Source organism: Melozone crissalis, unplaced genomic scaffold, assembly GCF_028551555.1.
Source record: "Melozone crissalis strain CALT ecotype California unplaced genomic scaffold, PUWL_Pcris_2 ptg000006l_1, whole genome shotgun sequence".
NCBI classification, from domain to species: Eukaryota; Metazoa; Chordata; class Aves; order Passeriformes; family Passerellidae; genus Melozone; species Melozone crissalis.
In genome coordinates, this window is record NW_026535784.1 from 6,506,636 (window position 1) to 6,519,276 (window position 12,641).

Below are 12,641 nucleotides of genomic sequence, written 5' to 3' on the forward strand. Positions count from 1 at the left end.
CTTATGTGCCTTGAAAAGAATTACTATAATTTTTTGGGGCTGAACACAACGAGGAGAACTGGGATTTCTGAAACACGTCACTATTCATGCAGGGATAGATGGAATCGTAAAGACTGAAAAATTAACTGTGTAAAATTGAACTGGGAGAACTATCATTATTGAAGTATTTTCTAATGGTATGTCATATGTCATAGTAGACTTTGATAAATTAGAGGTGTTAAGAAGATGTCTTAAAATGCCTTTACGAAAATATACGCTGGGGCTTCGGGAGTGCCCCCAGCCTGTGCTAAGCCTGACGGAGATGTCCGAGGGGCGCAGCTGCGATGGGAGCTCCCCTGCGCTCGGTGCGCTCCGTGTCCGGGGCAGCCCGCGGCTAACAGGTGATGCGGGCGCCGCCTGTGTGCGCTCCGTGTCCGGGGCAGCCTGCGGCTAACAGGTGATGTGGGCACCGCCTGCGTGCGGCCCGACCCTGCCGGACCCCGGCCCGGGCAGTCCCCACGGCCGCCCCCGCTCCGAGCCGCTCCGGGGCGCAGGTGCCAGCTCAGCCCCGCGGCGGCTGCGGCCCCGGGACAGCTCGGGGAGGGAGGTAAGGGAGCCCGAGCGCTCCGTGTCCCGGCAGGGAAGGGGAAGGTAAGCGAGCCCAAGCGCTCCGTGTCCCGGCAGGGAAGGGAGGGGAAGGTACGGGAGCCCAAGCGCTCCGTGTCCCGGTAGGGAAGGGAGGGGAAGGTACGGGAGCCCAAGCGCTCCGTGTCCCGGTAGGGAAGGGAGGGGAAGGTAAGGGAGCCCAAGCGCTCCGTGTCCCGGCAGGGAAGGTGAAGGTAAGGGAGCCCAAGCGCTCCGTGTCCCGGCAGGGAATGGGGAGATAAGGGAGCCCGAGCACTCCGTGTCCCGGCAGGGAAGGGGTCGCGGCCGCGGCCCCGCCGGAGCCCCGCGCCGAGCCCGCCCCGCGCCGCGCGGGTGGCGGGGGAGGCGCCGCCGCCGAGGCGGGGCCGCGCTCCCGCTCCCGCTCCCTCTCCCTCTCCGCTCCGCCGCTCCCAGCCCCGCTCCCGTTCCCGCTCCCGCTGCCATCCCGCTCCGCTCCGCCGTGCCCAGCCCCGCTCCGCTCCGGCGCGGCCCCGCTGCGGCGGTGCTGCCGCGCTTTCCCGGCGCGGCTCCGGGCGCCTCCCGGCATGGACGTGAGGCGAGTGGAGAGCATCTCGGCGCAGCTGGAGGAGGCCAGCTCCACAGGCGGTAGGACGCGGGCAGCGCGGGGACGCGAGGCTGCTCCTCTGGGTTAACCGGGGCTCTCGTCCCCTCTCCTCTGGCAGCGAGTGTGGCTGCTCGGCTGGGGCGGGGAGGGGGAGCTGCCTGCCCGTGCGAGGGGCGAGCGCGCCCGCGGGCAGATGGATGTGTGCGTGGCTATGGGGACGGTAAGCGAACGCTTCTGCCTGGGATTCGGGCTGAGAGGCGTTCAGGGGCTTCGCGAATCCCGCCCTAAGCTGCCTGCTCTGACCTAACTGGTACTTTTGCCTTTGCTGAAACGACTTGGGGCTGAGAGTGATCCTCCAGGGCACATCCTCTCTAGTGACCAACTTCAGGAGGTAATTTTGGTCAGGCTCCCTTACACCTCCTGCTTTGGTCTCCATTGCACCTCTCTGATGCCTAAGTGGCAGCTATTTGATGGAGACCAGCTTCTTCTGGTAAGCCTTCTTTGGTGCCTTTCTTTCTCTGTAGCTCACATTGCCGTTACACATTCACCTGAGAAAGGCTACAGGATAACTTGAATTTTAGGGAGGAAAAAAACATGTCTTGCTATCCTCCACAGGGATTTTGACTCCTGGAGTGCTAAGAGTTTTTTCCCAGTTATTTAAGAACGAAGCTTCTTGGGTGCAGTGTGTGTAAGTGTTGCCGAGAAAGGTGTTCAGCTCAAGCCAGCTGGATAAGCAGAGGATAGTTGGACAGTTAATGAAAAACTTTGCAAAACAGGCAGTCAAAAACAGGGAAAACTTATTTTCTTAGAAAAGGTGTTTCTTGCTTTGCAGCTAGATTTCTCATAAACTGTGATGCCAGTGTAGAATAGTAGCCTTACCAACAAGTTGTTTGAAAGACTCAGTGCAATCCCACCATTTGCTTGATTTCTAATGCTTCAGAATGCATCTTCTGCTTGCTTGAAGAGGTTCGCAGCCATGTGTTTCCTGCTGGATTGTACGGGGTTTTTCTCTTTTCTTAATGTCCTAGCTTTTTTATGTTTTAGAATGTGTAGCGTTTCATGTAGGATACCAGATCATTTGCGTTGGGGATAGGGAACTTCTGTATTTGACTGTGCTATCAGCTCAATTGTAAATCTGTCTTTGCATTTCACTAAAGTTTTGGGAAAAAATGTGTCGTCATTATAATTATCCAATAAGGAACATGGCCACAAAAGTGGTGTTGTGATACTTCTTGCTACTTTTCAGATCCAGCACCCTCAAGTTATAATTTAGGCTTTTCCCTCCATGTACCACTTCAGCCTTCTGGCTATAGCCTCTTAGAGGTCTGGAAGTCCAACTGTTTTTCCATAACACATACATCATCAGAGACAAACGCCGAGCAGGCTCTTGGCTACCTGTGCAACCACCATGCAGGACTGTTCAGCCTAAACAATACTGGGGTCATGATTCAGGCATAGTGGGTTTGTACAGCTGCTGTTGAGGAATTATTTGGTTTATGGATCATTAATGTAGGTATTGAAGCATAAAGAGAGTTTAAAGGCTAACTTTTTTTTTTTCTAACAGGTATAGTTCGCAGTAGCAGGAAAGTGTCTATACAAAAATTGGGGGAATATCTGAATCCATGTCATGCAAGTAATAGGAAATACCCAGATGATGTTTTTATGGAAATTGCCTTCAGTTGAGCTGTATATTAGATGTGTTTTCTCTTTTGGTTCTCTTGATATGCATGCATAGTAGCTTTTAAAAATTAATGACAGCTTTAATTCACTTCAAGCTTGTAATAGTGAAAAGAAGTAAGTTACACTTTTGCACTCTTTTAGAGCAAGCAAAATCTGACTGAAACATGACTTACTGTGCGAAAAACATTTCTCAAAAGTAAGTTTTTATGCCAGAAAAAGAATGCCAGAAAGATAAAAATGACAGAGCTAGAAGGAAATACTTCCTTTCTTTTGGAGAATGACATACATTACTCAACAGATAACACCAGTGTGATGAGATGTGAAGCTAACAAGTGTCTAGCTTCACTCCTTTGGGCTTTCTTCTTATGTGAGACAGCCCATTTATTTTCATGTTCCCACAGTTTTGGCCCTTTTTGTCTAAACTTTCCTTTACACTTCTCTCTAGCTGTCTCCCTTCAGGCTCTTAAATGTTCAACTCATTTTCAGTGCCATCAGCATTTCTGAATGTACCTGTCTGTTGCATTTTTAACAAGGAAGGTGGATTTTTTTCTCATTAATTCTCTTCAAATAGAATCATAGCTTCAAACGTTAGTCATTTTTAAATGGTAATGCCTGCAGTAGAGCTGTTACGGGGATTTGATGTTAATGCACGAGAGTCAGAAAATGAAACCAGCAAAAGTGCGACTGTTCCTCAATTTCATTTTCCAAGTGAAATAAAACCCAAAAAAATGCACAGGCAGCTTGAATAATGAGAATTATTAATGAAAAAGGCAACATTTTATGCCTTTTAACAGGTAGTGACTGCCTTAAGCTGATCTTCTCCTTACATTTAATTTTGCACCTTGCAGGGCTTCTTCTGATTCAAGGGCATTCAAATTAATGTCAATTGAAGCACTACTGAGAGTTGTTGAAGTATGAGACTGTTTCCTCTGTGGAATACTGAGCCATTGTAAGGATGAACTGTTTCATTCCTCTGCCTCATGAGATTGTCTTTATCAATGTTTTATCTATCAGAAAGCTGCATTTGTGCCAGTGATAGTCAAAACTCATCTGCTGCTGGGTAAAGGCATGCAGTGTCTTAGCAAAATGAGAAGAGCAGAGGGAGATTATCAGTAAAAGTTTGTGTGGGTAAGAACAAGTTTAATCACAAAATGTCCTGTGGGTTCAATATCTAGGACAAACTTAAGCTGTTGGGAATACTAATATGAATAAGGCATTATCACAGCAACTGGTTGCTTTGCTTTAGGGTGTGATGAATTCAGAATGGGCATTGTGCTGACCAGTGTGACCATGCTTATTCAGAAAACATAAATATTTATGAAAGCCATGGTGTCATTTATGCCAAGTTTTAAAGAGTTTCAATTATTAGACAAGGCAGTTCATGTTATGAAAAGAGTTGTAATTTCTACATTGTGGGCAGAAGTACCACAATGGACCAAATAGTATTATTAAGCAGTGTTTATCCAACTTTATGTTTACTTAGAGTTAAATATTCTCTGCCATACCTCTGGGACATCCTTGCGCAATAGTGCTCACTTTTGCTTTTAATGAATGACTTATCTTGTTGCTTGGGGCATTCTTAGAAGACAAAGGAAATAGTGCTAAAAGGACAAAAAATTACATATTGAATAAGCTGAAAATAGGAAGTTAGGAAAATGGATGCTAAGATAAAGTAATAAAGTGATAAAAAAATATACTGGGAAACAATAACAGGAAAAAAAGAAGAGGTGGGAAGGGGGAAAGGAGGAAACAGATTTTGTATCTCACGTGTTGAGGTACAAAATCTGTTATATGTTAGTAGTGGGTATTGGACCAATTTCTTTACATCCCAGTTGGGATTCATCTGACACAATGAAAAGCAGGCAGTGACTTTCCAAGTGATGTGCACCATATGAATATATCAATGTGATGAGTTGGTTGGTCTGGGAGCTCCATCCAAAGAATGAGCTGTCAATCAGGAGTCAGCCTTACTATTTTTACTAATGATCTGTTGTCTCCAGACACTCTTCATCATTGGATTCTTTCAAGATTCTGATGAACAGGGTGCTGGACTATCTTGTGCTAGAAGTGCTGCTTCCAAATGCAATGCTTTTCCTGTGAAATCTGTAAATACGTAAAGGAAGGAATAAATTAAATGGACTCACGAACTAATAAAGGATGTATATGTGTGATGGACGTGCAAGGAGATGCAAATATTTTCAGTGTAAAATATACATTCTACTCCTGCAGGGTGGAGGAAACAATTGACACTTGAGAGAACTGACTGCAGCATAAGCCTCTGTATAAAATTTGAGTTCTGCCTCCCTCTCCAGTTCCTCTGTTCAATGAGTATAAAGAAGTAATTACATGCAAAATTCTGTTACAGAGAGTCATATTTGACATGAATGCTGAAAATAAAGGCTTTCCTCAATATAAATTTTACATAATGTAAACATTAATTTTTACAAAATAAAGCTTTCTTCTTAATTATACTGTCTTTCAAGATTACTACCTATGCTGGGAGAGATGATATATAAATAACTGAACGTCTGGACAAGCTTCAGGTGTACTTGGCTTAGAGAATTTATGCTTTCCTGGGGTTATTAGACTTTTTGAAATGTATAGAGGCAGATTTGGTACCTCACAGGAAGAGTTGCCATAAAAGAGGTAGCTGGTGTGTGTCATGGAAAGCTTTTATAGTGTATCAGATAAGCACTTAGGACTTTGGGTTGGAGCTGAATATTTGATCTGTGCAGCATTCAGCTGTAATCTATCCCATCTCAGTCTCTCAGTTTGCCATTGTGATTTATTCGGAATCTTTGGCTCTTGAAAAAGAAAGTATCTAAAAATACAACGCCTGATTGCTTCACTGTTTCATGGATATGTGCATTCCTGCCAGGCTGTCCTACTACCATCTCCCCATCCCCCTCACCAATTCTGCTGGTCCTGTCTTTCTTTCAGGTACCAAAATAGACTGTATTTGAACTCTTCCTTGCCAAGCAGATGCTGGCCATTTATTGTCTCCTATGAGCAGAGACCATTAGTCCTGTTTGAGATGAGAGAGAAAACATTAGCAAACAGTTGTGGTCTTGGAAGTCAAGGATCCAAATTTCAGTAGCTGTAGTTGACACAGTCTGAACCAAGTAGGATTCCCTTCCTTATCAGCACACACTTCTGGGACTTAAGAAGTGCAGATACTAAACCTTCATTATTTGGAGCACAGTGTGGTGGAGGTGTTTAATGGATGATTTGTCTCCATAATGTTTGGCTTGAACTGTAATGTGTGGCTGCACCAAAAGCAAATGGACAACAGTTTGACATAGGCATTTGTTTTTCCATAGTAGCTGTCTTTTCAGAATCCTGGTTTCTCTGGCAAGGGCTTTGCTTTCCATTGCTTTGATGGCTAAGTAGTGTTTGGCCTGGATTTCCCACTGAGGACACCAGGTAGAATGAGGAAGAGAAGTGAATGTATGTGTTTTGGGGCCTATAGAATTGTGGAAAGCATGGAATCCAGTTTTCTGTGATGTTCTCAGTTGTTAGCTCGTAATTGTGTTACAGGAGCTTTAGGATCATATAGAACATGATTCGATTTATTTTTCCCTCATCATTTTCCATTCTCACACACTACAGGAGAGATTGTTTCTGTTATCACCTTCATGTATGCAGCAGCGAGGAGGTTGGGCTCTAGATTTATTTCCCTGAATTTGGGAGATCTGTAGACAGCAATAAACTGGCAGCAGTTTAAAATATGTGGTTGGGTTGGAAATATATTGAATCCATTCGCCTCTAAGAATAAACCCAAACACAGAATAAAAGCTGTATATCTGAGCTCATACTGTGTTTTATTTCTGGCAGCCCAGCAGAGACTTAATATGGTATTAAAAGGAGCTCTCTGTCAGAGCTCTGAAAATAGATATAGTGTTTCTCTTTTATATTCTTTTTCACCTATAAAGCAAATTTCTTTAGAGGTACACTTTATAGTTGTGATCCCCTGTTTTATGTTTATAATTTACACTGCTGTAACACAAACAGTGGTATTGAAGTCACAGGTTCTTTTGTGTCCACTGGAGAAATGAACTAGAGGTGGAATGTGTGATAATAGAGAATGCTAAAATATAGACAGTTTGCCCTATTCAGAAAAATGATGCATTTAAATGTTTGGATTTTACTGTAGGAGATAATACCTTTGTTTGTCTACCAAGTATTTTTCACCAGCTAATGCATAATCCCCAAGCACAGTTTAGCACTACACAGCACATTATACCCATATGCCACAAAGTTGCCAAGTGGTGACAGCATAAAAAAATCTTCAAAATCTGAATATCCTAAGACATAGACTTCAAGGTGGTTGATCTATATAAATCAGTCAGTAAGAAAAGGTTTGCTGTTTTATTTACAGGTAAATAGCCCCTCAATTTTACTGATAATGTTTTCTTGTTCTCACAATTTTCAGTTACCTCTCTTTATCTCCAGATAGTTATATTATGAATATTGCTGTAGTTAATAGGCTTTAGTAGAGAACATATTTTTTTTAAAATCAAACTTTTATTAATAATCCAGAGGAACATTTAGGATTTATTAGAAAGGTAAACAGTAACCATAAAGTGTGATGATGGGTCTGATTCTTCACAGTGGGAACAACCAGAACAGCATATCATCACAGTAAGTCATTTGATTATTGTGACTATTCCTGAACCTTTTGATACTGGTGGGAACAATTGCAGTGAATAAGGATTTTTAAAATTAAATGTAGTTATTTGACTTAGAAATTTCAGTGATTTTACAGACTGGGTTATAATAAAAGCACATTGAAAAACAAGTTTGTGCCAAAATAAAAACATTATATGAAGAAAAGATCTATCCCAAGTATTTGCAGTAAATTGAAAAAGAAAAAAAAAAGTTTGATTTTTAAAAAAATAATTTAACATGGTTACATGATGCAACTTGAAACAGTGATCTTTTGAAAGTCACACTATATAACATCTGTCAGATACAAGCCCTATTGCAACCGAACATGGAGGTTTGGGATTTTATAATATATAGAGATGTCTGTGTACATTCTAAGCACCATAAATTAGCAATCTGTAATCACATTTTCAAAATCCCTGCACCAGTACTGCTATAATGGTGTTTTGTTTGTTTGTTTTGGTTGTTTTTTTTTTTTTTTCCATAAATGTTGCAGCTCATAGTTTCAAAGAACGCTCGAGAAAGATTGACCCTTTTTGAGATTGTTTGTTTTAGAGTGTGCCAAAGCGTGTTGCGCCAACAGCTCCTGGGCCTTTTGCAGCAGGAGGTGCTCCCTCCCTGTCCAGGCACTGCGAGGGGTCAGGGCAAGCCCCTGCACACACACAGACACACAGACACACACACAGACACATAGACACAGACACACAGACAGACAAACAGGCACACACACAGAGACAAACAGACACAGACACACAGACACACGCACAGAGTTAGCGCCACGGCTGGCAGGAGCATCCCTGTCTGTGCCTGTGCTTTCCCTGGGCTGTGTGGAGAATGGAAAGTGCACTGTGGGATTACAGTCCCCACCTGAGTGGTTAAAAGAAAGGAGAGGACAAAGACCAGGAAATGCCTTTTATGTGTGTGGCTTTAGTGGCGTCTGAGCAAGTGGACTTGGGGATCTGCTGTTCTCTTACCTTTAGAGATAATTGAATCCTGTTTTTAGGGATTCTGTCTTAAAAAATGTAGGAGAAAGAATAGTCCTGAAGAATAGTCCATTGAAGCAACATAACAGATGTGTATCAGGGATATGCAACCATAGATTCATGTTTTGCTTCATTGTGTGCTGGTAGCAGTATGCTAGGTGTTTCTTCAGATCACCATAGGTCTTGAGTTTTGACAATGTAGCTGGTTTTAACCCAGGCTATCCAGATGTCCTTAATCATTCTGACTGTTGGCTTATATTCCAATGCTCAGTAAGTGAGTTGTATACTGCATATTTTCTGATGCAGTCTTTCTATTCTGTGTATTATTTTCCATGTTGATTTATGGACATTTGAGTTTATTGTAAAGTATCATCTGTTGTAATGCTATCTATAAAGAAAGATAAATCTAGGCTTTTTGTTTGAGGTATTGTGTGGTGGCAGCATCCACCGTCTGGTAACTGAAACAAATATACATTAAAATTCGTTGTTATTTTAAAAAAGGTGCTGTAATTGACATACACACACACTTAGGTGCTGCCCTGATTTCTGCACAGACAGTCTACCAAATCTAAGATGAATAAGAAAAAGAAAAATAAACAAAGTAGGTGTGCAAGTTGTGATGATGTGCAGTATGATTAAAATACAGAGAATTTCATGGTATTGCTTCAGTAACTAGGTCTACTTTATATACTGCATTATTCATTGATCTTTGTGGCGGTGATCAAGTGGAGTTTCCCAGTTCCGTTTTTATTTATTTATTTTTTTAATATCTTGCATTGTGCATTATCTTGCAGAATTGGGTAAATGAGAGAAGTACCTCTGTGTCTAGGATCTATCTACTCACTATACTGTTTGCTTCAAAGGTGCTGCTTCCAGCCTCCTCTGGCTGGTAGATGGGAAAGAGGAGGTCAAAGAGCAGGATGGGTTTGGTAGACAGGCGGTGGTGTTGCCCTTTCTGCCTTCTTTTACATGATGATGACTGCAAACCTCTTTGCAGGAGATTGACACCTCCAACTCTGTCAAGCGATGGTTCCTGCTTCTGTCAGTCTGTCACTTGGAAGCACATATGAATCCCTCAGCTCAATGGGCACTTTCTGACCTTTTTTGCATAATCTTTTTCCTCAGAGGGATGTTATTTCTAGGTTACATGCTTCTTTCTTGGTTGCTTGATTGTCAGTCAAAGGAGAGGAGAGTAGGTGATGCATCCAGTGGAACTGGTGGTCTCTAATGCATGTTTTATAAAACAGAATTCTGATAGACTGGAGGAAAAATAGCACGTGGAGGAGGTTTAAGTGAGGGGGAAGCAGACATGACTGAGGGTATAGGGACATAGTTCTTTACATGGCACACCTGCTGTCAAGTTTCTCCCGATACCTTAAATCTTTACTAAAAATATGAACTAGTAGGACTTAAAATTAGACAGACTTACACACCTTGTTTATTGTTTCACTTGCAGAGTTGAACAATATTTAGACATTATTTTGACTCATAAAAATACTGTTGTCAGTTACACCTTTTGTTTGCATTCAGCTACTTTTCTCATACTAAACTAGAATAAAGCAATTCTGTGTTTCAATATAGACTTATAAAGATCTCTTCCTGTATATAAAGGCCTTGAGCCGCCCCAGACTTGAGAATCAGTACATTTTCTTGTTCTTGAAAATATGGGAGGTGTTCAGCTAAAATCCCATGTTGTGCTAAAAATACCAAACCTCTACTCTTAATTTAGCTTGTTTTACTTTGCCAGAGTTCAAAAATGACTGCTTATACTTAGAAATGCAAAAGTAGGATTGTTTTGACCTGTTTAGATAGTAAAACTACCTAAAAAGTGTCAGTAAATTCCTAATGTCTTATTAAGCAGTGTTTTATCAGCAGTTGCTTTAATCAACAGCACTTAAATTGCTGCTAGGCTGACAATCTGTTAGGACTTTTTCAATTGAACAATTTAGAAGAAAGTAGGCTTTTTTTGGTGTATTTTTCTTTTCCTTTAAAGAACCCAAAGCATTAATAATGTGTTTTCATGTAAGCCTTTTTACAAAGAATATGTACAGAAATGCTGTCAGTTTAGTGACTAATTCCTCCATGAAAACGAACAAGAAAATGTTGATGGCATTATCAAACCACCCCTTGGTAGGCAGCAGCTCACAATCCTGACTGTGGGGATGATATATATACTTTCCATTCTGCAGGTGTAGTGTTAGAATAAAGGAGTATGCAATAGTCAACACACACAGTTCATTAGGTAGTTTCTTGTTGCAATAACACAGAATGTTTTGTGTTCCAAGAGGGGTGTGTATTGATTAAATGCACCTTGCACTCAAACAATTAATGTAGATCTTCTGGATTCATCAGTGCCTGTTTCATTCTGATTGAAAGCCTGACCTTGCAGCAGCTGCAGTTCAGTGCAGTGTTTGTAACTGAGGATCATCCTGATATTCTTAAGAAAGCATTTACTCATAACTGTTTGAACAGTTGACTTTACTTCTTCAGATTCTGAAACTTCTTACAGAGAAGGGAAGAAACAAAGCTTTTGTCTCTTCCTGCATAGTCCATAATTTCATAGGCCAGAACTGGGGCTGTAGGGGATACTCAGCTATATTGACAATACACCCTGTAATGCTAATACAATCTCACCATGCTAATATAATGAAAAAGAATATGAGAATGTGAGAAGTAAATAGAGATATCAAAAGACAACCTGTTTATTTATTCAAAATAATGAAGAGCATTTCTAATCCAAATCACCAAATCTGCAACTTTTAAAAGTCAGTTAATTATTTGCTTTCTGGCACACAAAACTTCCTCAAGGAATGCTGAGATTTTTGTGTAATATCTTCATTTGAGAAATTTTCATTATAAGAAAAAAAATCCTACTGCTGGCAGAGTTGTGACTTTTCTGGCTGAGGACAAGAGAAATAGACATATACTCAATCAAGTTTACATGTTTGTGTTTGTGTCTGCCTAGCACTGTCTTGCTAGGCAGACAGTGACTAACCAGGCTGACTGCATACAATTGTGTGTAATCCATACAGCCTGCTCAAGGGTAGAGCCTGGTACAAAATCCAGCTCAAAAATTCTATTACATTGGATTTCATTTGTAATTTTGAGATAAAAGAGATAAAAATCCATGGAATCACAGAAAAATGTTTTGGAAGAGAAGGTGAGAAGTCTTCCTGTTTCTCCTGATTCCCCAAGGCAGGATCAAATATTCATATTCTGGTTCAGATGGCTTTTTGCTCAATGTACTTAAAATTCACCACTACTGGGTGCTTTATGACATTGTTGGTTAATCTATTCAAGAATTTATCTTTCCTGATACAAACTGTTTCCTAGTCCTAAAGTGAATCTTACATTTAAAGCCTGGTACCCAAAATGGATGAAATACATAGCCAAGATTTCATAGTACTGAATAGGACAAAAAATGCATTTGGTATGCCTTAGATTTTTGTCTTGTTTATAGTTTTAAGTCTGAACTGGTGCCCCTTCCACAGCAGCCTTCCACCTATCCTCAGCCTGTGATTTAACATGCTCAGCAGTGGCAGACTTCCCAGACAACTTCCCAGTTGTCACCTAAATAGTTTTTCTCCACTCTGTTTCAACAAGATAGATAATTTCTCTGGAAGTTTACTTGATAGGTTCTAAATTATCCTTTACAAATGATAACTGGTTTTGAGTGTTGCATTTTATGTTCTAACTTTCAAAGTTGTTGGAAGCTTACTGACTACAGTGCTTGAAATTGGAAAAATGAAAGTAGGGTAAAGGTTTCAACTTATCTGCCTATCACAAATGGGAGATTTCAGCTTGCCCCTGTTGATGGTAGTTTTTCTCATCCTGCAAGAGCTCTGTAGGTTACTGCTTCCATGGAGATGAGATCAGCTGCTCCCAGTTTGTGTTGGGAGTAAGTTCTGCCCTTGCAGTGCACAACTCTTTGTATGAATTGGTTCTCGAGAATTTGGGACGAGGTAGGAATCGTTGTCTTGCAAGAAATAACAACCATCAACTTTTCCTCATCTCTATGGGAAGCTTGATGGAAGGCTGTGTGGATTCTCAAGGGCCTCCAGAGCTCTCTTATGATCTGAACAGATATTCCAAACAAATAAAGAAGCACAGCTTAACTTGCACTG

At 41.4% G+C, this 12,641-nt stretch overlaps 1 protein-coding gene across 3 annotated transcripts in view; it reads left to right on the top strand.

The window, feature by feature from the left end:
- Positions 1-1,031: 1,031 nt before the first annotated feature.
- Positions 1,032-12,641, top strand: part of KCNIP4 (potassium voltage-gated channel interacting protein 4) — a 389,782-nt gene continuing 378,172 nt past the window's right edge. Inside the window, exon 1 of one of the 3 annotated variants that reach the window (XM_054295935.1) lies at positions 1,032-1,230. In XM_054295935.1, coding sequence (XP_054151910.1) covers positions 1,170-1,230 — 61 coding nt within the window. In that variant the 5' untranslated portion in view covers positions 1,032-1,169. Of the gene's footprint in view, positions 1,231-1,447; positions 1,680-12,641 lie in introns of those variants that run through there. The other 2 variants (XM_054295930.1, XM_054295936.1) reach the window with 2 other exon arrangements.